This window comes from Pezoporus occidentalis, unplaced genomic scaffold (assembly GCF_034315485.1).
Source record: "Pezoporus occidentalis ecotype Australia unplaced genomic scaffold, CSIRO_AGI_Poc_V1 ctg1, whole genome shotgun sequence".
Classification (NCBI taxonomy): domain Eukaryota; kingdom Metazoa; phylum Chordata; class Aves; order Psittaciformes; family Psittacidae; genus Pezoporus; species Pezoporus occidentalis.
In genome coordinates this window covers 10871175-10896922 of record NW_026912778.1, presented here as the reverse complement: position 1 = coordinate 10896922, position 25748 = coordinate 10871175, and the positions used below count along the sequence as shown (strand labels likewise).

Below are 25748 nucleotides of genomic sequence, written 5' to 3'. Positions count from 1 at the left end.
TTTTTACCCTGTTTCTACTTTTGAGACTCTTGATGTTTGATTACCATGGAAAGCTGCAGTAATGGAAGCAATAATAAATTCAACATGTTACAGTGACTAACACCAGGTTGCTATTTTGATAATCATTAAAAAGAAGATCACCAAAGGTCATTTTCTCAGCCTGGAGAAAATAAGTTACAACAGGGGATTTAAAGAACTGGAGTTGTACAAGTGAGCCAAAAGAAATTTGCTAAGCGACCTTAATTCTGTGTCTGAGTGTCTCTGGGGGGCAGAAATGCCAGTTATTGCAGGGCTTTTTAATCTAGGGAGCAAGGTATAGAATAGCCGTGGTTGGAGGTTAACAAAGGTCAAAAACAAAATTAGAGACCAGGCATACTTTTTGTACAGTGTTACTGATGATAAATATTGGGATGAGCAGCCCAAGGATGAGGTTGATGAGCTGGTTGTCAGTGTATTCCAAGGAGGTCCAGGGTCTTTCTGGGACACAGGCTTCAAGGCAAGCAGACGTGAATGGCTCCAGGCAGCATTAAATAGTCACGTCTTTTGGTCTGTCTGCTCATCTGAAATTCCCTTCTGGCCCTGTGAACCAGCAGTGTTTGCAATGAAAACTGATACCTTATCATCTCCTATATGGGGGACATCTTCTTTAGTACACAAAAAAAGGGAGTTGGAGTCCATAGAGGAATGAACTTGTCTGATGTGAAGATTAGAAGAATACTATCCTCTGTAATAGTGCACACAGTTCATTAAACATCCCAACAACACTGCAATCTCTGTTCTGTTCCTTAAAGGGGTGGACAAACTGACAGCAGACCTTAGATCCCATACAGAGCTCACACTGGTAACAACTAGAGTTTGTTGTTCTATATGAAGAGTACACTGTACATCGTACAAAGACATGACCTAACAGCTTTAGCGCTGACCTGCAGGTTTCCCGGGCTGACACCAGTTGCCTGCCTGTAGTTTAGCAGGTTGATATGTGCTCAGGAACACGTGGATTTCAAGATGCTGAAGAGATGGGGTTGCCCTTTCAGTAGGAAGGCTGCATTTTTGATGCACTGTAGAGGCTTTCTTTTGAAACTAGCTCTTTTGAGACTTACAGTGAAGAAAGCACTTGGCAGGCTAAAAGAGGACAGATTACTGCCCATTCAATCCACCATTTCTCCTATATTAAGCTTGTTTGGTTTAATATGGTAAGTAGTGACTGCCACAACTCGAGACTGCTTTTGTCCGCTGGGGAGGAGGAAATGTTTTACAATGTTGAAATACCTCATAGTAGTGAAGGATAGTTCAAAATCCATTTCAAGGTCGCATGTACCCAAAGTATACAGAGTCCTCTGCTTAAAATGATGCCTTCTTAAATCAAGCATACCGGGGTTATTTCAGGTCTGATCACTGTGCTGAGTCTCACAATAATCAAAGCCTGTTATCTGGATCCTTGCAGTATCATGACTCACCAGCTAATGATGACAGTGTCTCACACGCACGTCAGCAGTTGCTTTTTAAGATATGGAAATCATGAACTCCCCATACAACTCAATCTTCAACATTTCTTTTCCTATTTTTGTTAATTCACCTGAAGCTTAGCTCTTAAAATACAGATTCTCTTCTGACAATGACAAGAGGTGGAAGACGTCTCTCTGCTATTATATACTAGTTTCTTGCAATATAAAGTTGACCAAGGCCCTCCATGAGGCTGAAGGGCTGAAAATGTCTGGTGAAATGTTTGCTGTCCCCACAAGCAAGAACAAAGTGTGTTCATTTAAAACAAAAAACAACAACAAAAAACAGCAACAAATACAACAACAAAATAAAAGTCATATATAAATGTTTTAGCCTAGGTTTTGCTTGTTTGTGGAAAACCAGCTTTTCAGCTGATTTGCTGATGTAGCAGTGGTAGCAGTGCTGGTGCTGGTGACATCTTTCTGCTGGAGAACAACAACCTGATTGTGCTGTCTTTTTCTCCACCCCCAAAGGTCGCCACTGCGAGGTCCATCAGATGATTGGAAACTACATGTGGGACCAAAAAGCAAATGTATCTTTTGACATTGGTGTGAATAAAGAGAGCCTGCTTCCTCTCTGGTGGAATGGATCGGAGCCTTTGTGGGTCACAATGATGAAAGAAAAAAAGAATGTTTCCATGTACTACTGGCCAGGTTAGTACATCAAAAATTGCTACCATCTTAACTGTGCATGTTTACATCTAAGCACTCCAACACGCTGTAGGATGGCTCTTTAATACAGTTCTGATATACAGACAAGAATTACAAGTGCTTTACTAAGCAGCCAGGGGGGACCTTATCAGCCTCTACAACTACCTGGAAGGAGGTTGCAGTGAGGTGGCGGTTGGTCTCTTCTCCCACATGACAAGAGGAAACGGCCTCAAGCTCCTCCATTGGAGGTTTAGATGGGATATTAGGAAACATTTCACTGAGAGGGTGCTCAGGCACTGGAAGAGGCTGCCCAGGGCAGTGGTGGAGTCACCGTCCCTGGAAGTGTCCAAAAACCATGTAGATTTGGCCCTCGGTGAAATGGGTTAGTGGTGACCTTGGCAGTGCTGGGGAATGGTTGGACTTGATGATCTTGAAGGTCTTTTCCAACCTAGATCATTCTGCAGTTCTATGATTACCTTCAGGAACCGGCTTGTGGAGCATCCCCTCCTCCACCATTCATCATGTAGAACACACCCTCCTTCATCATTAGTTAGATGAGGTCCCAGTTGCTGTGAGTCTGATCTATTCATTTAAAGAGACTTGGCCTTTCCATTCCTCATTTGTTGGATATTGGACCACTGAAATCACTAGGGATGTATAAGAACAAGTCTTTTTTAACAAATGGGACTATACCCTTAAGGAAATACCACATAGAAATAAATACCAATAGAAATAAATGTGGCAGCTGTGCAGCCAGACCAAACCCTTTGCAAGGTACCCAGATTCTCAACTTTCTGACTTTTTAACCCTGCTATCTAAGCAGTATGCAAATATCCTCATGTGTGCAACTGCAGGCTATAGGACCACACGTTGGAAGAGCTGCACTGAACACAGCCAGTGCCAGTGTGTAGGGCTGGGGCAGCTGACTCACACCATGGGCTCCCGGCCAACTCATCTCCACATCCCAGCGCACGTGTGCCTAGTCATGGTCTTTCCATGCAATGTAGCTAATAGCATCCCACAAAAAAGGCCACAGTTCTTAGGAAAGGGAAGAAAGAGCATACCAAGATGAAAAAGACTGAAAAGTCATCCAGAGTGTTTCTACAGTACTGAAGAGCAAGAAGGATCTCAGCGTAACACTATTGTCTTATGGACTCAAAGGTAGTCTAAAAGACTAAAGATGCAGACTAGATAGAGAATGACAAAATCATGGAATGGTTTGGTTTGGAAGGGACCTTGAAGATCATCCAGTTCCAACCCCCTGCCACGGGCAGGGACACCTTCCAGGTTGTGCAAAGCCCTGTCCAATCTGGCTTTGAGCACTTCCAGGGATGGGACATCCACAGCCTCTCTGGGCAACCTGTGCCAGCGCCTCACCACCCTCACAGTAAATAGTTTCTTCCTAATATCTAATCTAAATCTCCCCTCTTTCAGTTTAAAGCCATTCTCCCTTGTCCTCTCACTGCATGCTCTTGTACAAGGTCCCTTTCCAGATTTCTTGTAGGCCCTCTTTAGGCACTGGAAGCTGCTCTAAGGTCTCCCCAGAGCCTTCTCTTCTCCAAGCTGAACAAGCTCAGTTCTCTCAGCCTGTCTCCGTAGGAGAGGTGCTTCAGCCCTCTGATCATTGTCATGGCCCTCCTCTGGACTCTGTCAAGCAACTCTGCATCCCTCTTGTGCAGAAGAAGAGGTATGTGGTACTGTGGTTATTTCCCAAAGTATGACACGTACCAATGACAAGCACACTTCTGTCTCCCAGAACTTGCTCTGCTGCTGTGCTTCTTGGCCAGTGATGCATGAGAAGTGGTCTTGCGCTATCCCAGTGCTTGTGTTGCAAGCAGGGAGAGCTGGAATGGGGCAGCTGCTGATGGGGCAGCAAGGCTGGAGCCCTTCCAAGCACAGGCTGCTGTGCACAGCCGAAAACCCTCTGAGAAATGGAGCCAAGGGAAGAGCAGAGCTCATTCCCACTCCAAGCTTGCACAGGACAATGGAGCCAGAAAGCACCAGGTCAGGAGTGGTGCCTTGGAGGTGCTAGAGTAGTGGGCAAGAACCAAGCCCTAAGGGCTCAGGGAGCCCTGACAAGGATCGGTGCTCACTTCTACGGAGGACAAGCAGCAACGCCTGGGGGCTACCCTGGGGTCACCCTCGAAGTCTAGAGAGCTGCCTCCCCCTCAGTGCCTGGCACGAGGGCCACCTGCATGGAGCAGGAGCAGCAGATCCCTGGCCGCAACAGCCCAAAGGAGTCCTTGCAAGCGGCTGTGCTCAGTGTTGCAGAGGAAGGCAAAAAACCCCAGGTACACTTGCTAGTTCACCGCGGGGGAAAAAAGGCCTTCCTGCCGCCAGCTGCAGGGCACAAAGGGCCATCTTTGTGGCCCCCTTTGTGGTGCATGAGCAGCAGGCAGTAACCCAGCCAGAATGGACCATGGGAGCCCTGATAAATGGTCCTGTTCAATGCTGTAGAGGAAGGCAGCCCTCAAAAGAAAGCTGCCTCTTACTGGAGATCACCCAAGTGACCTAACAGCAGTGCTAATAGCAGGACATAGAAACTATACAAGAATGTAGAAATTCTTCTAAAGATTCACAAAAATACCTGTTTCTATAGACTATTCATCTTTAACTACTAGTGGAACTGCACTGAATAGATATAATTATGTACTGAATAGATGTAACAGTCTACAAAGAGCTACTGAAATCCAAATGAACAGCATTGCTTTCCATTAAATTCCTTTGGACTTTACCTAGCTCCTTCATGTTGCCCTTTGAGCAGTGTCTCCCAGGGAGAAGACATGTGAGGTCTATGTGTGTATCCCTGCAGACATATATATAACCTTTACACTTATCTGTCTGCTATTTCCAGTAGAAAATCGCAAGGGACAATAAAACCTTCTTTTTCCCAGCGCTGATATTGCCAGTACATGCATTGACTTTCTCGTGACACAGAGGCGGATTTTTTTGCATGGATCAGGTATTTTAGCTGTGAACTGTGATGTGTACATCTGTCAATTATTTATCTGCGATAGATGACCTTTGGCAAAGTCCTCAGTGTCTCAGTTCAGCAAACACTTAAGCATATGCTTATTTTAAAGGTGTTCATGGTCTCAAAGGGCACATTGGCCATAACACAGTTAGGCAGAGAGCAGGAACCAGGGTGAAATGCAGAACAGCTGAATTAAGCACAGGGCAGTTGAACTGCAGTAGGACTCCAGGTTTAACTGGAGTAAACAGAAGTCACCCCAAATGTAATAGTATTTATTACTTTTTCCCTATATGACTGTTCTGAGCTATTTTCTAGTTCCATGGTAAGAATGTTATCCTTTCTAAAACATCTATGTCTATTATTTTAAAGCTTTAATTCTGAACTAGGCATTTGAATGGGCAGCAATGCCAAACAAAATCATGGAAAAAAGTAAGAGCTTAATAGCCAAGGTGGGTAGGGGTCCTATAGACATTTGCACTGCTTATGATCTGCTATTAGTGATTATCTTTTCCAATCTGAGGATATACTGCTGCTTAGTAAAGACAAATATCAGATCAGGAAAAGTCTGGGAAACTCTTAATAGGAACAGCAATGTACAGCCAAATTCATTACACTTTAGTCTGGAAGATGCTATTTTCTCTTTAATCAGTGGTAAAGGCAAATGAGACCAATCAAATGTAGCAGGAATGCATTGTGAATGCCAGAGAGCTGATTCCCGAGGTTAACTTGCACTACTGCCATTTCCTTCAAAGAACCAAGTTCTAAGCTTTGTAAAGTCTGAAGCCAAAATCTGCTACTTCATATTCTTCCCTATGTTCCTTGCTCACACATAGTCAGTGCTTAAAAGAAGAAAATCCAGACCCTAGCAAACAGGGACACAGAGCAGGAGAGCTGTCAGATGCAAACACCCATCCATCACAGCTTTTTCTGTGAGCCAAACATAAACAGAACAAAGACAACTCATGGGCAAGTATTCATCTGGGCTCTCCTGCCACTAGAAGCGGAGGAGCCAAAATATTACCATGCTAGGGGTCCCAGCCACTGCTTCTGCCAAAATATAAGCACTTGTAGGGATATTTTTCTCTTTTCTTCATGGTGTTTATTACGTACTTTCTGCTTTTCAAAGCATTCCTGGGGGAAAATGTCATGTATCCTCTGTCTGCTTGATGGTGAAGTAAAACACAGCTAACAACTGGTGAAGTGCCCAAGTTGCCTGTCTGAAGCACTGCCACTACAGTGGATAGAGAAGCCCCAGGGGAGTGCAAGAGCTTCCCAGCAGTACCATCAAAGTCAAAGCTTTATAGTGCTCTTCATTCTCACCCTGGTGGGTGATGACACCCAGGACCCTCCAGTTCCCTCATTCTCCAGCAGCCTATGCAACTGCTTCAGCTGAAGTGCAGTGACATCTTTTCTAAACACTGAAATAAAAGAAGGGGGGTGGGGAGAAAGTCTCTAAATGCAACTTTTGTCATTTAACACAACATTTACCAGACCATGGAGCTAGCCTGGAAAGTTTTCAAAACCCTCTGTTATGACATGAAGTGTCCAACTGTTAAATCAATGTTTAGAAATGCAATTTAAAGTTGGCAGAGGTTCAGGTCTCTGTGTCAGATAGATAAAGAGGAGCCTATATATCACTGCAAAAGAAGTCCTTATTCTTGCTCCAGTAGTTCAGGTTTTAAAATAAAGGTCTAGCATCATACAAAACTGTGCAGAAAGCTATCTAATGCAGCATCTTATTAAATATAGCTCATCTATTTGTAGTTTAATCAAGAAAAACTTAACAATCCCTTTGTCTGGCTCCAAGTATTTTTAAATTTCCTCTCTTATAATATTTAAATGAGAAAATTTACCACCTGTCCTGGCCTCTACCAAAAAGGAATTTAAATACTAAAGGATCTTCATGGTCAGTATTACGGAACTGTAACAAGCCTTAACATCAAAAATCCAATTCCAAGTTCTATTCATCACAGAGTTCTTGGTATCTAAGAAGCCTGAATTTTCAATGTTACTGCCAATGAACTACACACTCAAAGACCAATATTTAGGAGCCAAAATGATTTCTAATTGTTGCTGTCTCTGCGGACTTCTATGTCATGCTCATCACTTTACAATCTAGAAATAGCAAAGATTTCTCAGCAACTAAAATATCTCACATCCCCAAGAGGTTAATGCTTCTACTTAAAATTATCTTATGAGTAATTCTGAGGAACGTTATCTGAGAAAATTATAATATGATGTAAGTATCTTAAAAGAAAAAAAGACGCAAAATCATCATATTAGTCACTGGCTATGAGCAAGCACCCAACCAAACTAAAATACTAGGTGTTTCCAATGCATTTTGAAAAGTGTTCCTTAAGTTCTTGCCTGCCTTTGGAGCTAAGTTTTTCCCAGACTCAAGCGTTGGAGGAGAAATTGGCTCAGAAGTTCCAGTTCAGTCCTGAAATAAAGCCCATAGAGGACTACTGCATCACCTCTCGCATCTGAGGTAGCTGAAAGCCCACGTGTTCCTGCAGGTAGCACCCAGGACATCATGCAGAAGATTGAAGCTACACACACTCAGGGTTGGGGGCAAAGGCTTCTTCTCCTGGAGATGATTTCAGATGGTTCATGGAATACATTTTAATGATGATTTGGTTAGATAGAACCTGGGACCTGTTTCTGTTGGACAACATAACTTTCTGAAGGTGCTGTATATGGATGTATAGTTCTACTGTGGGATGGTGTGGAGAGTCAGTTCTTGTCTAGCAGTCTGCAGGCTTTTGTGGTTGAGACATAAACACTATCGTACCTCCATACAGAAAAGGAAGGATTTATATTTGGGGCAACAAGGGAAGAACAAAAAGTGAGCACCATCACACACTCCCACAATTTTTATAAAAACAAATATTAGATAGAGGTTCAAAAAGATGTAAATATGTTTTTACAAGAAATTTTACTACATTTTCTGGTTATCATTGCAAATAATTCATTCTTACAAATCATAACAGATGCGGTCCCTTGAAACATACAAACGATGTGGAGCCCTGGGTACTGTTGCCACGGACCGCTGGGTGAAGAGACTGAATCTGTCATGTGTGCTAGGGTTCTTTATCCCTTGGAAAGGGTCTGTCTTACCTGGCTTTCTGCAAATAAGTGAAGATCTTTTAAGGTTTCCTAAGCTTAAACATTTAGGTACCTTTCATAGTGCTCCTGGGAAGTCACAATCAGAAAGAAGTCTCTTAGCCAGCTTAGCCTGCAAACAATGTGCTTTTGCCCGTGTCCCAGTGCTGCACCTCTGTAATGTGAAGTCATGCAGGCCGAGGTGCAAGTAAGTGTCTGAGTAAGCAAACCACTGTAAATCAGCTCTGAAGGTAGCTCTGCTTGCTCTAGCACCTTCTCTGTACTTACACCTCCTGTGCAACCTTCTTCCCCTCCCAAGCAATAAGTCAGCTTATGACCTTATGTCCTTAATGTCTATTTCTTTCATCCCAAAGGAGAAGCAAAGGGACCCAAATGTAAGCAGATTCAGGCTATGGCTTAGAGTTGCCTTTTTGATCTGACTGCATGGATGTATACAGAGTCAATTTTGCAAAAGATCTCTTTCTTTTTTTTTAGCTTGTGCCCCAGGAATACAGCAGAAAAATGCCTTAACTGTGATGGGAGGGCTCGGGGGGGTCTCAAAAGATAGTTTGCATGAATCTGGTGTTTCTGAAAACACATTTCATTTAAATATTAATGTTATTCAGCAGCATAGTAACGGGAGAGCAAAAGGGCAAAAAAGTCCCAGAAAAACATGTTTCTGTGTGTTCAGGGCCATGTTCTCCTGTAGGATTTGTTGCCATAAATTTCTGGGCCACAAAACAGACTGCATTTTGCAAGGAAGGCTGCAAGTTACCAAGAGACTTAATTGGTTTATACTGTTTTAATAAGACCTCCTGGGAAACAGATTTAATAGTGGAGTGCCAGTATCACATAATAAAATACAGTTTATAGAGGATATTACAACGTAAGATATAGTGTGTCTAACTGGAAAGTATTTGCTGAACTTTCAGGGAACAAAATCTAAATCTATTGCTTTGGAAGCCTGGAAATGAGGCTACGTGACCACGGTAGTTAAAAGGAAAACAAGCTAGTGGTTTAGGTGGAAACTGTCTGCCCCGAGGGAACCAAGAGTTTTCTGTGGGAAGGTCACACAGAGACCTTCTTTTTAGAGAGGGAAATACAAGGATCCAATGTACGGTTTGCTGCAAACCAGCCTCTCGCCCCATTTTCCCTTTCCAACCACAAGGTTTCCTGCAGGGAAAGTGTAAGGTAAGTAATGTCACAGGGAATTTACAGACCTGAACCTGGGCCCCACGGTGTGGGGTCTATGGTCAAGGTGGAAGAGCAGAGCTTACCACATTTTTCATTGCAGGTTGCGAGGTTGAAATCCTGGGGGTCAGACCGAGCTACTGCCGCGAGTACTTCAGTGTCCCCACAGACAAAAACTTTGCAGATGCCATCAGCGATGCTCTTGAGTCTTTGAGGTATGTCAGTAGGGATCGCAAGGATAAGTGTTTGGGTTTGCTATCAGCCTTGCTCTAGGGAGATGTTCAGGATTAGATCCCGGTAGGAAGATGGGAGCTGAGACTGCTTTGTAGCACTGTCATAGACACATAGCCATAACAGACATAGGCCCTTCCATTAAGATCGGAAGGCAAGATGTGCTCGTTTCCATGAGTAGGTTACAACACAGAGGAGACATCCCAACTTACTATTTTTAATTTGCTGTTTCTAACCACTTCAAGATCAGTCTGTGAGTATCTGTTCACTGACCCTCAAAGGCAGACTTTGAAATCCTTTGATTTAGAGAGACATTCTGGGAATTTGGAAATTCCAAAATTCAGCTCTGGTCACTCATTTGAGAGTTCAATACTTAAGCTACTTCCACATTTTAGAACATCTCAGTCACAGTGACTTTGTAGTGGGCATTCCTGTTGTGCAAATATGAACATAGAATAGGCTAGGCTAGGCTAGGCTAGGCTAGGCTAGGCGAAGATAAGATAGGATAGGATAGGATAGGATAGGATAGGATAGGATAGGATAGGATAGGATAGGATAGGATAGGATAGGATAGGATAGGATAAGATGATATGAAATGAAATGGAATAGAACAGTTCAGTTGGAAGGGACCTATAGTGTTCATCTAGCCCAACTGGTGGGAATGACGGGACAGACAACTCCTAGGAAAAACATGCTCCACACCCAGCTTTCCAATTCCACCGTCTCTCATCTAAACATTAACAAGTGACAATTACACATAGGTTGCAAAATCAGGGGAAAGTGTGTGGAGCCAGTGCCTTACATTAGCTATAACTAAGCGTCCTCTTTAAAAACTTGTTGGTTTCATAATTTATCCAATCTCAGGGCACATTTCTACTTTACTACTTGTGCACAGCCATAGCGATTTGAATCTGAAAAGTTCTGTGTTCAGATACTGAGTGCTGATTGTCCTTGAAATAAAGGCTCCAAAATTATGAGACTGCTGCAGGAGATGTTGCTCCCAGTTGCACACTGGGTCCCCCTGCACAGATGCTCACAAATCACAGTGTCATTCACAGGCAGGGGCTTAGATTGAAGCTTGTCTCAGAACATGAAACATTTAACCCTGAAATGATTTTAGCTTAGATTTTAAGGAATTTATCTGCATGTGACATGAGGAGGTCATCTGTGCCATCGGAGGCTTTCTGGAGCTTCTGCTACACTTTAAATTCACTGACCAAAAAAGGAAATGGAAAACTGAATACGGACACCAGCTCTGTCTGCTGGTGGAAAACCTGAATTACCATAGAAAGCTTTTGGGTCAGGTATTATTTGGGGATGGGTCAAGATATGCTTGAAGTTTCCTGCCTGGTTTCTATGAAGCATAAGGCTGCTTGGGACAGTTTGCAGCTCTGTAATTGTGAACACGATTAAAAGTGAGGCACAAACTGTTGAAAGCTCCAGCCCTCCAAGCTGCTCTTTTGGATTGCTGGAGCCCATTGAAAGAGTTTCAATAGCTCATTCACCCTGAGTCACAAGGCTGCTTGCTGCTTCCTTCAATGCAAAAGAAGAAAAGGGCAGGGACACAACAGTGCCAGTGGGGCAGCTCAGAAGAGGTCAAAACTGGTGATTCAAGAGAAGAGCAAATCTCTGCCACCACGATGCCTGCCTTAAACACCGGCTACAGCCTGCCGAACAGCCTAAGTCCTACAGATTCTCCTGGACCTGCGGGAGGTCAAGTCTCTGGTATCCATTTACACACCATCCCTCTTGAATTTCTTGAATAATCATTTGAAGGTGTAAATACTTCAGGGATATACAATAAGAAAGGAGGGGAGAGAATGAACCGATTAAAGATCTGCTAGGTTTTCCTTTTCCTTTCTCTCATTCATCCTCTTTGTTTAGTCCTTTAAAATTTAGAAGACTATTGTCAATGCTGCTGTGCCAGCCCATAAGAAAAGCTTCTGAAATGCCCTTACTGTAGTCGTATTCATTTAGCAGGAGTTAGCATCTCCAGGTAGAAGAACCTTGAGCTGCATTTTACTGTCATTTACAACTTTTGCAAGAGGTTCTGACACCTAAAGCTGTTCAAAGGCTGGCAAATGCAGCGTGTTTCCTTTCCACACCCCAGCTAATTGAAAAAGCCCATTAGGCTGGGGCTGGCACTAGCTCTATGTGGGAAAACAGCCTGTGGCAAGGGCAGTCTGTCGCCTGGAGCACTGCCTTGCTCATAGCAGGTATTAGTAGTTAATGAACTGCATTTATGCTCCCACCATGCAAACTTTACAGGGACTTCAGGTAGAGAGACTATTTGCACCCTGATGGCCTAAGGGTTAACCTGAATTTGGTTACAGGAAAGTCCTGGCCCATCTTAACTTCACCAAGGTCAAAGGGAGTTTTATCAATGCCCTCTGCAAGAGCAGGAGTATCCAACTCATCAGGCCACTGAGCTCCTCTTGCAACCAAAGAGAACCATCCTTCAGGAATATTCACCAGTTTCTTCAAACAGATGCTTTGAGACCATTGTGCAGACAAAAAGTACACAAAACTAAGTCAAGCACCCATACTAGCAATTAAAACTAAAGCCTCCCTTATCTCTTCATAACTGTAATTTAAGGGCTGTTGTAGTCTACCTATCTTTCTGGACAGGTGTTATGAAGTTTGTGTGGTACTTGCAAAGCGTGTTGATAAAATCTAACACACAGTATCGCCATTGATGCTGTCCAGCTTTCTTCAGCAAGCTTTCCTTAGCCATTTCTGCTAAAAGTACTGATGGCTGGAGAAGACAGGACTAACACGCAGTTAGAAAGACAGATTACTTCTCCCTTGCAAGCCCTGATCAGAGATACCTAGTTTTCTTAGGAAAACAGGTAAAACATGGAAACAAAAACCCAACCTTACAAGCTCTGGATGTGCTGTACACAATCCTGCAAACTCCTAAGCATGCCCCATAACTACAGCTTCTCCCACTGAAGTCATGTGCAAAGTTGAACATTCAGCCTTACAGTACTGAGCCTGCAAAATCTCACTGCAGCCTAAACAAGACCATTTGTTTCATGCAGTAAATGTCTTTCTTATCTTCTGTCTTGACTGAAATGGTCATTTAGTTGCAGGTGAGAATACACAAAGCAGCCTAAGAAGCTAATTAATACAGGCACTGCAGCAGAAGAAAACTATTTCAATAGGTTCAATGAGTGTGTATGTAATGGAGGAATTACAGGGTTAAACCTTACCAGTCAATTTATGCCTAATACAGATGGAAAGTAATGTCTACATGAAGCTGGGGGCCGGGAAGGACTGCTTCATTTGAATGATTTTAAAATCATGAAGAGTGAGACAGAACACTGTTCTACAGAGCCAGCAGTGGAGAAATTCCCACCACAGCAGAGACCTTCAGCTTCCTACAGGAGGGCTGCTCCTCTGAGGCCTCCAGCAAACTTACAAATGCAAATGGCAGACCCTAATTCATGCATTAAGTCCCTCACCTCTGATATCTTCTCTTCTTTCTCACTCATTACACCACATTAATCAGAGAATCTGGACCTGTCAGGACATCACACAAAGTCTTTTTGTAGGGGTCTTGATCTGGATGAAGGCATGTATTGTGGATGGCACACCCTGTCATATCTTAATAACAGTAGAAGAAGACAGTGTTTGAGCTTCATGAGTGTAGATTTGTGATTTTATCCACACAATTGCTCTCAGGGAGGTTTACAGTGAACCATAAAGTGGACATGAAAATGTAATTAAGCCCTGATATACGCACTATCCACACTAATTAGGCTGAAGGCATTCAGTGCAGAAACATGTGATCAGCTAAATTTGTGCAGCTCTGAGATTACCTGAGCTTCCCTTAATAATAATTAAGTTTCCCTTAATAACAAAAACACCCCTGAAAATTTCTCCCCAGTTCATACCACTTGGCAAGGTCATGGAAATACTCATCCTGAGTTGACCTTGGTGGTTTGGAAGACCTCACACAGGAGAAAGACAGAAGTGCCAAACTTTAATTAAAGCACATTTGACTGGTAATTCCCACAATCCTTTTAATAATGTCATTCAGCACAGAAATCAGTATTTCTTCTGGGTCCTTCTTTGTCCTTAAAGGAAAAGCTGCCTTCCTTATTCAAAGAGGCAGTAGAGGGCTGCCAGGCCAGCCTTTAGCTGTACATGACAGTCTGTACCTGGAAGCTCTGATGGGACCTCAGGCAAACTCAGGGGACTCTGGGCATGAATAGAATCATAGAATGGTTTGGGTTGGAAGGCACCTTAAAGCTCATCCAGCTCCAAACCCCTGCCACAGGCAGGGACACCTTCCATTAGACCAGGTTGCTCAAAGCCCCATCCAACCTGGCCTTGAACACTTCCAGGGGTGGAGCAGCCACAGTTTCTCTGGGCAACCTGTGCCAGTGCCCCACCAGCCTCACAGTAAAGAACTTCCTTATGGCTTACCTGAATCTGCCTTGTTGAAGTTTGAACCCATTACCCCTTGTCCTATCACTACACTCCCTTATGAAGAATCCTTCTGCAGCATCCCTGTAGGTCCCCTTCAGATACTGGAAGGCTGCTATGAGGTCTCCTGCTATGAGGAATAATGAGCCCAGCTGTGCAACAGCAGGTAGGAAAGCACAGGCTAGAAGCAGAAAACAAGGTTTTGTAGCTCTGTGTGTGGTGAGGACAACAAGGTTGGCAGTCAGGAGCAATCCATGTGCATCAGCCTCTCACTCCTTCTCCTCCCTCCCACCTCCAGCAATGGCAGTGCAGAGATGGCCGCAGTGTACTATGAGCGTATTGACGTGGAAGGCCACCACTATGGTCCTTCATCCCAGCAGCGTAAGAATGCTTTGAAGGAGGTGGACAAAGCCTTGAGCAACATGATCACGCTCATCAAGGTGAGTGGCATTCGAAAACCCACCTCCCAGCTGAGTCTGGAAAAGGCTTTTGAACCTGCTCTTTCTGGCATGGCCAAGAGCTTAGTTACTGCCTGTTAGTTGGGTTTGTTGGCTGTAAACTTTTAATTCCTGAGAAAGAGAGGCTACCAAAGAGATGTGGATGTCAAGGCACCATTCCCCTAATTTTATTTTCATTGATGCTGTTATAATCCTCCTAATGGATTATTACACCAACAGCCCCAGGAAGCCGTAAACCAATATAGATGTTGTTCTGTTTATAACTTGTGTTGCTGGCTGGGCTTTATAGTAGGCAAACGAAACAAAACTGCTTGCTTCCTAAGGTTTGTGGAATCACACAATTAACTTTTATAGCAGTTTTTATGTACTGTTCAGAACTCTGTACTTTAAACTTTGTTTTAAAAAACATTATCTACATGATACTGCAGTGAGAAAGGGAGGACGCCAAGCGTTTGGTCAAATATCAGTTCTGTGAATTCTTCTGACAGTGACTGGAGTTCTTTAGGAGTTCCAGTGAGGAGAGGAATATGTCTTTTAAGTTTCACTAAATTATAAAAGCTCTGATGATAAGTGCTTGCGCTTGGGAGGAGAAGAGAGGAACACTCCAGCCACAGGTAGCACCATAATGAAGTTGCTCTTCCCCAGCTGTTTTGGCCTACATACGAACAGTTGGGTAAAATCCTGTCTAGGACCAACGGGACAACAAGTCTGTGGGGCTGGGATGTAGGGCTTGGTTATTTAGCAGAGGCATAGATTTACTTTGGAAAATCTCTCTTTGGCACTAACCTCTCAGACTCTTTCAGGGCAGCAAGTGAGAGTCAATGTCCACCAGTGTGGGTGGTAGCAAAGCACATTGCAGGGCATTTGCGGCCGTGCTCCTTCTGCCCAACTTCCCTTAAATCAGTGGGGTTAAATGGGGATTAAGATTTTCCAGTGGACACAGTGTGAAGCTCTAACCTGTCCTTAATGGCTGTCATACACTCACTTCACAGAGCAAGGGCCTTCAGAATGACGTCAATGTCCTCCTCTTCTCTGATCACGGGATGACAGACATCTCCTGGGTGGACAAAGTGATTGAGCTGAAAAACTATATCAATATGAGTGATACCATACAAATGAAGGACAGAGGTCCTGTTGTGAGCCTCTGGCCAGCTCCAGAGAAGCACGTGGAGGTGAGTGCAACTTATTTTGATTTACTCAGTTTTGTGTTTCCTTGATTTTTATGATGTTTGTCTCTTTTGTTTGCTCACAGCATCTAAGTCCTGCTCCCAGAGATGTGTGTAAAAATCAACCTGAGGCTCTTACTGGGAGTCAGACTTAGGTCCTGTGACACTCTTGTGACGCTGGTTTCTGAAGGGAAGTCACACGAGGCAAATTACAAAGCATGAACTTTCACCATTATTTGGCACAGATAACTGTTTTCAAAGCCCACCACTATGTAGTGCTGATAAATAGCTAAAAGATTTTAGTTCAAAATCCATTTTCAGGATTTCTTAAATATATATTAGTTGATTCTACAATTCTATGATTTATTGACACTCCAGCTGGGATTTCCAAACAATCAGGAGCAGGTCTGGCATTCATATTCCAGTAAACTTCCATAGAGTTTGAGGAATCAACTCCATTAGTCTGGAATTGCAAAAAATAATTCTTTACAATATTCTCCTTTGAAGAATTTTGATGAATAAGTGTATTGGATTGAATCAACCATAAAAGCCCAAGGCCAGAACTGCAGGATTTTGAGGGACAAATTAAAACAACACAGAAAAAAATTGGGAAACCACTTGAAAAGAATGAAAATGCAGCATCTGTAACTAATAGACTAGCACTTTAACCAGAAACCAGTGCTTGAGAAGTCACTGTTGCTGTCCTCAGAATATGGCCAAGCGGATGTACAGAACAGGCCGCGCAAGCTCCAGGTGAATAACTTTGTTTTCTGTATTATGTTTTAGCCAGGTCCAGTCTATTGTAGCTTATGCAATATTTTTTTGAAGAGAATACTTGCTATATTTTGCTCCCAAACAGGCTCTGCAGGAATTGCGTAGCTGTGATAGTCTGAACATTTCAAATTAGTGCCCGAATTGAAAGCTGACTTAGAGGTGTGCATAAGCAGTTCAGTCAGTGCTCCTGTAAGGGACTGCAGCATTTATATGTGCTCTCCTCAGCCTGAACTCAGAGATCTCTGTTTTTGTGTGCCAGACCTTCAAGCAAGGGCAAGTACAAGTTGCAACTTCATGCAGACATGGGGTCTCTTCTGACAAAGCTCTTAAGTACATGCTTCTCTCTCATTAAACAGCATAATATGCCTAAGGAGAGTAAAGTGCAATGCCTCACACCATGGTTTTGTTTTCTTCCTTCATTTCTTTTTAGGACTTCTTACTGGAGTGTTGCTTTTTTTATAGCAAAATAAAGGTGATTTTCTGTTTCCCAATAGCCAGATTCCTCTATTCTTAATTTACTTTAAATACACGTTTAGGAATTAAATAGTATCATAACCTCCACCTTTAAGAGTCACCCCATTCTGAGCACTTGAAGTACTGGTGAAGCACCAGGACCACTCTCCAGTCCAGGTCATGGTGGGAGGGTCTGGCTGAGTGGCACCATTGCACCCTGGTGCCATCCTTGTGGCAACTACATGTCGATGCAAATCTCTTGCACACATATACACACAAGTGGACATAGCTAAAAAGCTAGTGAAGAACCTTTCATTCTTGGCAGAATTGAGCTATTTATTCCTGAAGAGTCTATATATTTTTGAAAAAAGCAATGTACATTCTGGGGACTCCAATAATGGCCATCTTTATGGCATATGAACATCTTCTTTAGTCATTGAAAGTAGTTTTCTGAATAATTTGTCCACATTTGTGTGATTGTATTCATGACAGTATGGTTAATATTAATAAACCACTTGTAGGGCATTGTACAGCTTCAAAGCCTCAGGCATTGGCTGATAAACCTCACAGCATCCTTATGAAGCAGGTAACTAAGCACTGTATCATAGGGATTGACTGGTTAAGTGCAAGAAACATAGGTGAGATGACATTAGTTGCTTGCTCAAGAGCACAAAGAGAGCATAGGTGGCAGAGGCCAAAGCCAACATCCCTTTTTTGCATCTGTACCCAGTCCACATAGTGCTTTTGGGCATGTTTCACCACTTAGCTTACTGTCTCCTGTGATGGTTTGATTTCTACTGATCTACATCTGTAGGTTGATACACTCACGTGCATATATTCATTGAGTGTATGTATTACAAATGTGTATAATACCTGAAGTCATGCATTCCTATGTGTTTATGATCCAAGTTTTGAGAACCTGCTAAACCACACATACAGGTTTTGCACAGTCATCATCTTTGGATCAGCAAAGGCCCAGTTTGAATGTGCCATTAAAGGAGCTCAGCCATTTTACAAATTTAGGTGTTTCCAGGTACCCATAGGTGTGTATATGTTCTTTACAGCCATGAGGTGTCCTAACATTTGTTTTCTTTGCAGATATATCAGAAGTTGAAAGGTGTGGAACACATGAACGTTTATAACGTACAGGATATTCCAGACCGGTTTTTCTATAAAAAAGGAAAATTTGTGTCTCCTCTGACTCTCGTGGCTGAGAAGGGATGGTTCATAGTAGAGGTAAAATAGAGAAGCAAAATACTTATACATGAATGTGGAAAGGTGCGATATATATGAAAACAATCAGAAAAACGTAACGATTCCAAGTGTTACATCCTTCACTTGGGCTGACTACAAAACTGATGTCAAATATTGCAGTGTGCTCACAAGAGCCTAAAGGCACAGCAGCTATGCTGATGGTAGGCAAAGTTAAATAGTCAAGGTGGTTCTTTTTTCTGCATTGTTATAAAACAGGAGGAGTTTGTTTCCCATTCCAGTTTCATTGCTTTACTTCTCTTCCTCCTGCCTACCTGCCTTCACCTTAGACAGAAAAAGGTTGTTTCCATTTCAAGACCTTGCTGTCCCTCTATTCAACTGTACTTTGTGGCAACTTTTGCTTCTGCCTGGCTTCCCACCCACCAGATCCTGTCCTAAAAAATACCTCATTTCTCCCATGTCCTCCAGTCTCAAAAGGGTCAGACTGGGGATTTACTCCTTAGAGATGCTCAGTGCACACACTGCAATCTGGTAGCTTGCTAAGCACACGAGAAGAGATTTTTCATAACAACTTATGTTGTTACTATAAGTATTGTCATTATTATTTTGTCCTTGTATCACCACTGATCATCTCCACATTACAGCTATTAACAGCATCTCAGCTCAGAGGTGAGGCAGCTTACATAGCTTCCAAGTGGGTAAAGTGAGAAGCAGTACTGAGTGATTTGACCAAAGCCATGCATTAAGTCTGTAAGGTGGTGACAGAACCAAGGAGTCCTGGGTTTTTACACTGCCCCAGTGTAGTCACTGCCTTGCAGATCACTGTAACTCAGTTGAGCATCTTCTCTCATGACCCTCAGAGCTACTGCTCACCAGGCTTTGCTCAAGATGACCCACACCACCACATTTCTCACTATCTAACCTGACTTTAGGGTAATAATTCCTACAGCTGGATACAAATGTGCCTCTAAGAAACTCCAACTGCTTTTGAGTACATTTCTGGTTAAAACCCATTTCTGGTTAAAAAGAAAATATATGTATAAAAGCTGGAGTTCAGATCCAGGCACCTGAAGCAGGAATCTGAAACATTTTTGCCAAAACAACTTTAAAAAATTGCAACTCAACCCTTTTGTATCAAACTCAACCCAGAACATTTTTACATATTCTGTGGAAAAAAAGAAAGGCACTTTAAAAAATATCATTGAAACTGTGACAAACCTTAATAACAGTGCAGCAAACACTGCTGCCGTGGTAATTATTTCTGTCTCTCTGCCCATTCCTTCCCATTGTTTCTGATTTTCGAGAATGTCCTCTCATTAATGCTGTCAGATTTTCCTTCTCCTCAGTACATTTTCATTATCTGTGAATGGGAGTGAAAATGAAAGTTTCCTGTCATGTTTTTAAAGCAATAATTGAGCCTTCTATTATACTTTCTGCCCAAACCCCTGCAGAGAGGATGTTTAGCTCTTCCTTATCATGCTCATGGGGTGTTTTACTCTGTTGGATAGTGGATAGCTATAAGCTGTTTGAAAAAGGGGAATTTGGAGGGGTGGGGGTGGGAGGGAAGGAGGAGGAATGTGTCTGAAAGATCCATGTTTTGTTGGGATTTTTTCCAGCAAGGAGCATAGGAACAAAGCCATCCGCATTTTGGTTAAAGCAGGATGAGGAGGGATTTTATGAACCTCCAGTTGTATGGAAGCTGGTCTGCTAACATTATCTCAATATCTCCACGTGAGTGACAGGTCCCCATCCTTTGAGCAGAATGTTCCCCAGCTGCTCTCCTGCACGCAACAATGGCTTTAATCCTTAGGGCTGCGTGCTCACCCTGCATACATCCCAGTGTACTTCCCAAGTTTTAGGGAACAGTTGCTATAGAGCTTCTAAACTTGCACATGCAGGGGAAAGTCCATTATTGACAGTCCCAGACATGCCTGCTTCATTCTTGAGGAGCAACGCTATACCACGCTTGGGCTGAGTCCGAAAAGTCACGAAGTTGAGTCCTTGGTCCCAGTGGGCTTGCCAAAGCAGGCATGTCAGAGTGCTGCCAGTGCCCTGGCCCCAAAGAAGCCTCAGGGCTTTGTGGGGTTTGCTATAAGGCTTCTAGAGCCTGATGCGCTAGAAGGGCAGCACTGAGATGCTTGCAGAGCCCTTTCCCTCAAGCTACTGCTGCTAATGGCTCCATTTCATGAGCTCCTACTTCAGCTGCAGCTGTGAAAGAAGGTACTGTGTTTTTTCTCATCCAGCTGGCAGCAAAAGTAACTGCAGCGGCTGTGACTGCACATCTAGCTGTGAGCAGGTATCTCCTGGTGTCTTGGTGGGCGATGGGAAGGCACACTGCCTCCTGCACTTGACATCCCTGGAGGAGCAGCTGAGCCCATGACACCTGACAGGACCATGGAGGGGTGTAGGCTCAGCAATGTCGTGATACTGCCAAAGAAACACCACAAGTTAGAGGTGACTTGGCTTGTGTGGAGTTGTTGCTAACAAAAGCAGTACAGGTTGCCTGATGGTGAGCAGCTCAGTGACAATTAGTCCCCAGGAACCACAGTAAGCAGAGCTGCAGTGTAAGGAGGTGCTATGGTAGGAAGAGGGGAAGGAGTCTATTTTCTCCTTGGCTTGCTCTGAGTGTTATCAGTGAAATAGATGGGGACAAGGAAAGACATTTAATTTGTCACCTAGTATTGTTTAATTATCTGGTACATCTGCGGACTGTTATGTACAAAGAAATGCAGAGGATAGTCAGGGGGTCCCCGGGAAAACAGTTGGAAGATCTACACCTCATAGCCATAATGTGATAATCACTGCTGTCCTCAGTGCTCCTGCACTTGGGAAGAGGAGGAAAATGAGAATCAGGCAAAATAAATGTTTGCAAAAGGAAAGGGATCCTTGGTCAATCTGCTTCACTATCTGCAGGGGCTGCAGCAACACTCGTACCACTCATGGGAATGTGGGAGACTCTGCTAGGGCATCTTCTGTGCTTTCATGATGGAGTGTGAAGCCCAGACCTGGCTGCTTAGGGAACTGTAGCTCCTTTTCTGTAGTGACTGGACAAATTAATGCCAGAGGTCTAATGAACTGACAGCTCATGTTTTTGTCTAAGTTCTGGGGTTATCTGTAGTGTCACATTGGCTGCCAGCCCTAGGGAGCATGGGGCAAGAGAAACTCACGGAGAGCGTTGGTCCAGCATTTTGGGCAGCCCCTATGCACTGCTGTAGGTAGTCTGGTAAGAGCTGCTAATACAAAGCAGAAGAAATTAAGGAAGGAATTTAAAAGTGTGAGTTAAGTGCAATATGGACAAGGAAGAATGAGAATTATGATGACAAATTAGTAAAGCATGGATGCACTGAGCAGGGAGAGAAAACAGAGTGGTGTATGCCAAGGAGAGGGGACGGAGCCTGTGTTCCCTGGAAGGAACCTTTAATGCTTTAATACTAAAACAAGCAGGGAGAAGAAGTAATAATCATTAGAAAGTATATAGCAGGGGTGATATTGTATTGTTTAGGCTGACTAGCCAAATGGAGCAAAAATGGCTCTTTTTTCTATGTTGCCAATGGCATGTTGGGCAGAACAACACACCGTCAGTCCATGCTAGCATGCAGTGGGAGAGGGACACCACCATGCTTAAACGTGTCACACACGGCTGTGATACTTTGTGCTCACAGCAGAACTTCAGATGAGTGAGAGGCAGAAAGTTGTCCTCCCTGCTCAGCTGGGAGATGGGCTACTGGCTGAGGCGGCAGAGCAGGAGGGGGCTGGTGGGGTGGTACAGCAAATGGGGACGCAGTATGGCACCACACAGCACCCCACACACAGCCCAGGAGACAGGCACTAACTGTGCTCTGCTGTCGTTGTCCAGAGCAGGGACAAGCTCCCCTTCTGGGAGAACGGGACGGGGAGGAAGGAGGCCTGGCAGAACGGCTGGCACGGCTACGACAACGAGCTCATGGACATGAGAGGGTTCTTCCTTGCATATGGGCCAGGTACAGTGCTGCCATCCCCAGTGTCCTGCTCCCCAACAGCCCCATGGCCCTGACGCAGTATCCCTGCAGCTCCTGGCATGTCAGGACCTCGATGTGGCACTCTGCGATGCCCCAGAATTACAAATAGATGGCAGGATTTCCCCACTATGGCTGGATAACAGGCAGGCTCCTAGTTCTGTGTCTGTTTCATAGCTAGAGGAACAAGGCAGAGGGATGTGAAGGGATTTGATCAGCCCCTCTCTGACATCCCCCCCTCCCAGCACAGTAACTTTATCCCCTTGCCCTATTTGCCTAAATTTTAGCCTGCATTTTTAATTCTATTTGAAACACATTTGTTCTCCTTTTGTTGGTGGATTCACACTCACTAACACAGAGCCCTTTCTTTGGGAAGGCCACAACATCCCTCACTCACCTGTCTGATGGGCTGACACAAAACCCCTGGTTTCCATTTCATCAGGCCCTTTAAACACTGCTGAGCACCAGGCTACAGCTGCAGACAGGAGCAAAAGCAAAGCAGAATGTACAATGCAATTATTGCAGGCTATTAAATCTACAAAGCACACACAGTAAAGTGGCTCCTGTAATTAATAATTTTTTAAGGTTTTTTAAGTTTTTAGACCAAAATTGGACTAGAAGTAAAAATAATGAATATAAACATTCAGAATGATTTTGTTGGGCTATGTTATAAATTGTATAGCATGCCACATCCCAGCCTGCCCTTGCTCCACAGCACCCCACATTTCAGGAGCTGAGCCCCAAGCCGTATGATGCCAACTCCTCTCGTTTGCCTGTTTCCCTGCAGATTTCCGATCCAACTACCGAGCACCTCCCATCAGATCCGTGGATGTTTACAACATCATGTGCAGCCTGGCAGGGATACAGCCGCTGCCCAACAATGGCTCCTGGTCCAGGGTGGAATGCATGCTCCGAAACACGGCCCCCTTGGCACCGCTGGCCCCGCGCAGCTGCTGCGCCCTACTGCCAGCTCTACTGCCCCTGCTGGCTGTGCGGATCTCCTTACTGTGACCCCCAGCAGTGCCACCATGTCACCAGCCGCGCCACCCCTCTCTTTTCTTCTTCATTCGAATAATAGCTTCATTAATAGAGTGCTGCCTCCCACTGCTCCACCAGGCGTGAATCTGACCCGTCTTGCCTTTACAGCGGGTATAACATGAAGCCAGGTTCCGTGCTGCTCCAAACGCAGCCAGGGAAGTCGGTGCTGCTACTCCAGATTTACAGCACTGGCAACAGCAGCAGAACCCACAAAATTTCTGGTGGGTGCACGTGGGGACCTCTAAGCACCAAACACATCTTAACCCAGCAACTGGGAGGCTCACCCTGGCCCCCAGTGCCGGGCAGCTCAGGGTGGAGATAGACCTCTGTGCATTTAACTGGGTTCTTTCCGATTCACTCCTTCACCTCCAGCTCCCTCACCAGCACAGCCCCAACTTCTTACAATGCCAAGCCCTGTCTATACCAAGCTGTTCTTCAAAGAGCTTTGCTGAGTGACCGTAACACTGAGAGAGGTGGTCGGTGGGAGAGCAGCCAGAGCATCCTGCTTCTCTCAGCCTCTCTTTCTTCATTTTCCACAAAGTGAGGCCTGGCCCTGCACACCTCCAGGGTCAGGCTTTCCTCATGGACCACGGGAGCAGGGAGGGCTGGGAAAGGGGAGAGTGATTGAAATCCTCCACTTCAAAACCAGTAGGACGGTGAAAAGTCACTGGGACACACAGGGGTCAGGAGAAAGAAGGATGAGGAATCCTGGCAATTAACAGCATCTCTGCCTCTCCTGGTGAAGATATCATCTGCTCAGGTTTGGGGGTTTGTACCTAGTTGTACCTGAAGGCTTTTCAACATTTACTGCTCTCTCCACTGCTGCCTGGTGAGCAGCACATTCTCCTCTAACCTGCGGCAGGGAGAGAGGCCTGTACTGATGGATCTCCCACCCTCTCAGTTAATCCTAGCTAATATTTCCACCACGGGCTATCAAGCCCAAACAAAGTCATAACAGCAATGTTAAATAGAGGAAAGGATAGAGCTATTGTTGGTGGTGCCTTTGGGAGTGCTCAGCGCTTGTTCTGATATACCTCTGAACCAGGAGCTTTCCATGACAAACTGCCTTTGGAAGGATTTAGGTCCCTCCCCATGCAAAATAAACCTCTAGGACTTACTATTCCTGTGGATCCAGAGTCAAGCATGATCCATGTGTGTGCATGTGGTACACTGCATTTAAGGGTGAGTGATTACACGGCAGAAAAAAAACCAAACACCAAATTAAACTTGACAAAAGACACTGTAATGGCCATAAGGATTTATGTAATGTGTCTTTAAAGCTCAAGTGAGCCATCAAATCAATTGGGAGAAGAAAAAGGGAGAAAATCAGTCTTTGTTATTAGATTGTTGAGTATAAAAGGCAATTTAGTGCTTTCGAAGCATTTGCAGTAGCTGTAAAACAAGCACCTATTGTTCAGAGTTCCCTGTTGCTCTTTAATGGTCCAGGCTCGATGAATTTGTTGGAGCGTATTTTTAAAGTGAAAAAAATATCAGTATACAAGAAACCAAATGACTAAATCACCAAGTTTTGTTCAAAAATCAACAGGTTGCAGCCAGTGCCTGCTAATCCCCCCACAGCCTGCCATTTTAACTCTATAGTGAGCAGAACCCAAGGTCTTCTTACAGAAGAAAAGACCCTAAAATGATAGGGGTATATCCAACTTCTCAATTATACCAACAGGAATTGGAAATAACAAATAAGGTCCATCGAGTTGTTCCAGGATTGGAACATGACGCATGGAACCAACACTGACCCTCGTGAGTACTTTGTGTAACTTATTTTTGTGACTGATCATTTTGGTCTGTGTCCATATGCAAGTACCGCAGAGTAAATCTAATTGCAATATGACTTGTTTGACCTTAATGAAAGCATTGTGTGTACGGCAAAAGGGGGATTTGGTGGCAGACCTGCAAGAAAGAAGCTCATTAGCTTCAGGAGAGCTACAGATGATTATTTTTGAGAAGTGCATCTTTCTTCCTGGGAAGCGTTGTACCTCTGAATCAGTTCGCATTCTCATTCCAAAATCACATGTTTTGACTCTTGCCTATTTTTCTGTATACTATGCAAAGGAGGACGGTGTATTTTAAAACCTATTTCTGAATGATGTTTTTATACAATGACTGATTGTGAATGAGTGAATAATTCTAAGAATGGTGTTGGGGAAAATGTGCACCTTTTTGTAAATGCTGTAAGGTTTGGGGGAAGAAAAAGACATTCCCATAATGCCTTGCCTTTCTGGTTTGATTGCTGCATCAAAGTGTGATAAACAGTGTTTGAAGCTTGTGCTGATTAATCATCAGAAAGATAAATGATAACATTGTTTAGAAATGGCAAAGCTGTCAGATGTAAATTAGGGACATTAAAAACATCACAGGAGATACTGTAGCTTGTATACAGAGTCCTTTTTTCCAGATGCATTTCAATATTTAACCTGTTGAACATCGCCCAGGGACATGTAATTCACATTAGCAAATGGACACAACAAACCTTTTCTCCTTAGAATAGAAGTGAGCCCAGGATGCTCTCTCCAGACCCACTTCTCCAAGCCCACCATCACATCAGCTGCTTG

General features: G+C 43.9%; 1 protein-coding gene across 1 annotated transcript in view; it reads left to right on the top strand.

Annotated features, from left to right (window-relative positions):
- ENPP6 (ectonucleotide pyrophosphatase/phosphodiesterase 6) overlaps positions 1 to 25564 on the top strand; it is a 34017-nt gene extending 8453 nt beyond the window's left edge. The window contains exons 2-8 of the mRNA XM_062628051.1: positions 1977 to 2156; positions 9524 to 9635; positions 14381 to 14522; positions 15533 to 15712; positions 18032 to 18169; positions 22002 to 22125; positions 22928 to 25564. Of these exons, the coding sequence (XP_062484035.1) occupies positions 1977 to 2156; positions 9524 to 9635; positions 14381 to 14522; positions 15533 to 15712; positions 18032 to 18169; positions 22002 to 22125; positions 22928 to 23151 (1100 nt within the window). The 3' untranslated portion in view covers positions 23152 to 25564. The remainder of the gene's footprint in view (positions 1 to 1976; positions 2157 to 9523; positions 9636 to 14380; positions 14523 to 15532; positions 15713 to 18031; positions 18170 to 22001; positions 22126 to 22927) is intronic.
- The last annotated feature ends 184 nt before the right edge of the window (positions 25565 to 25748 follow it).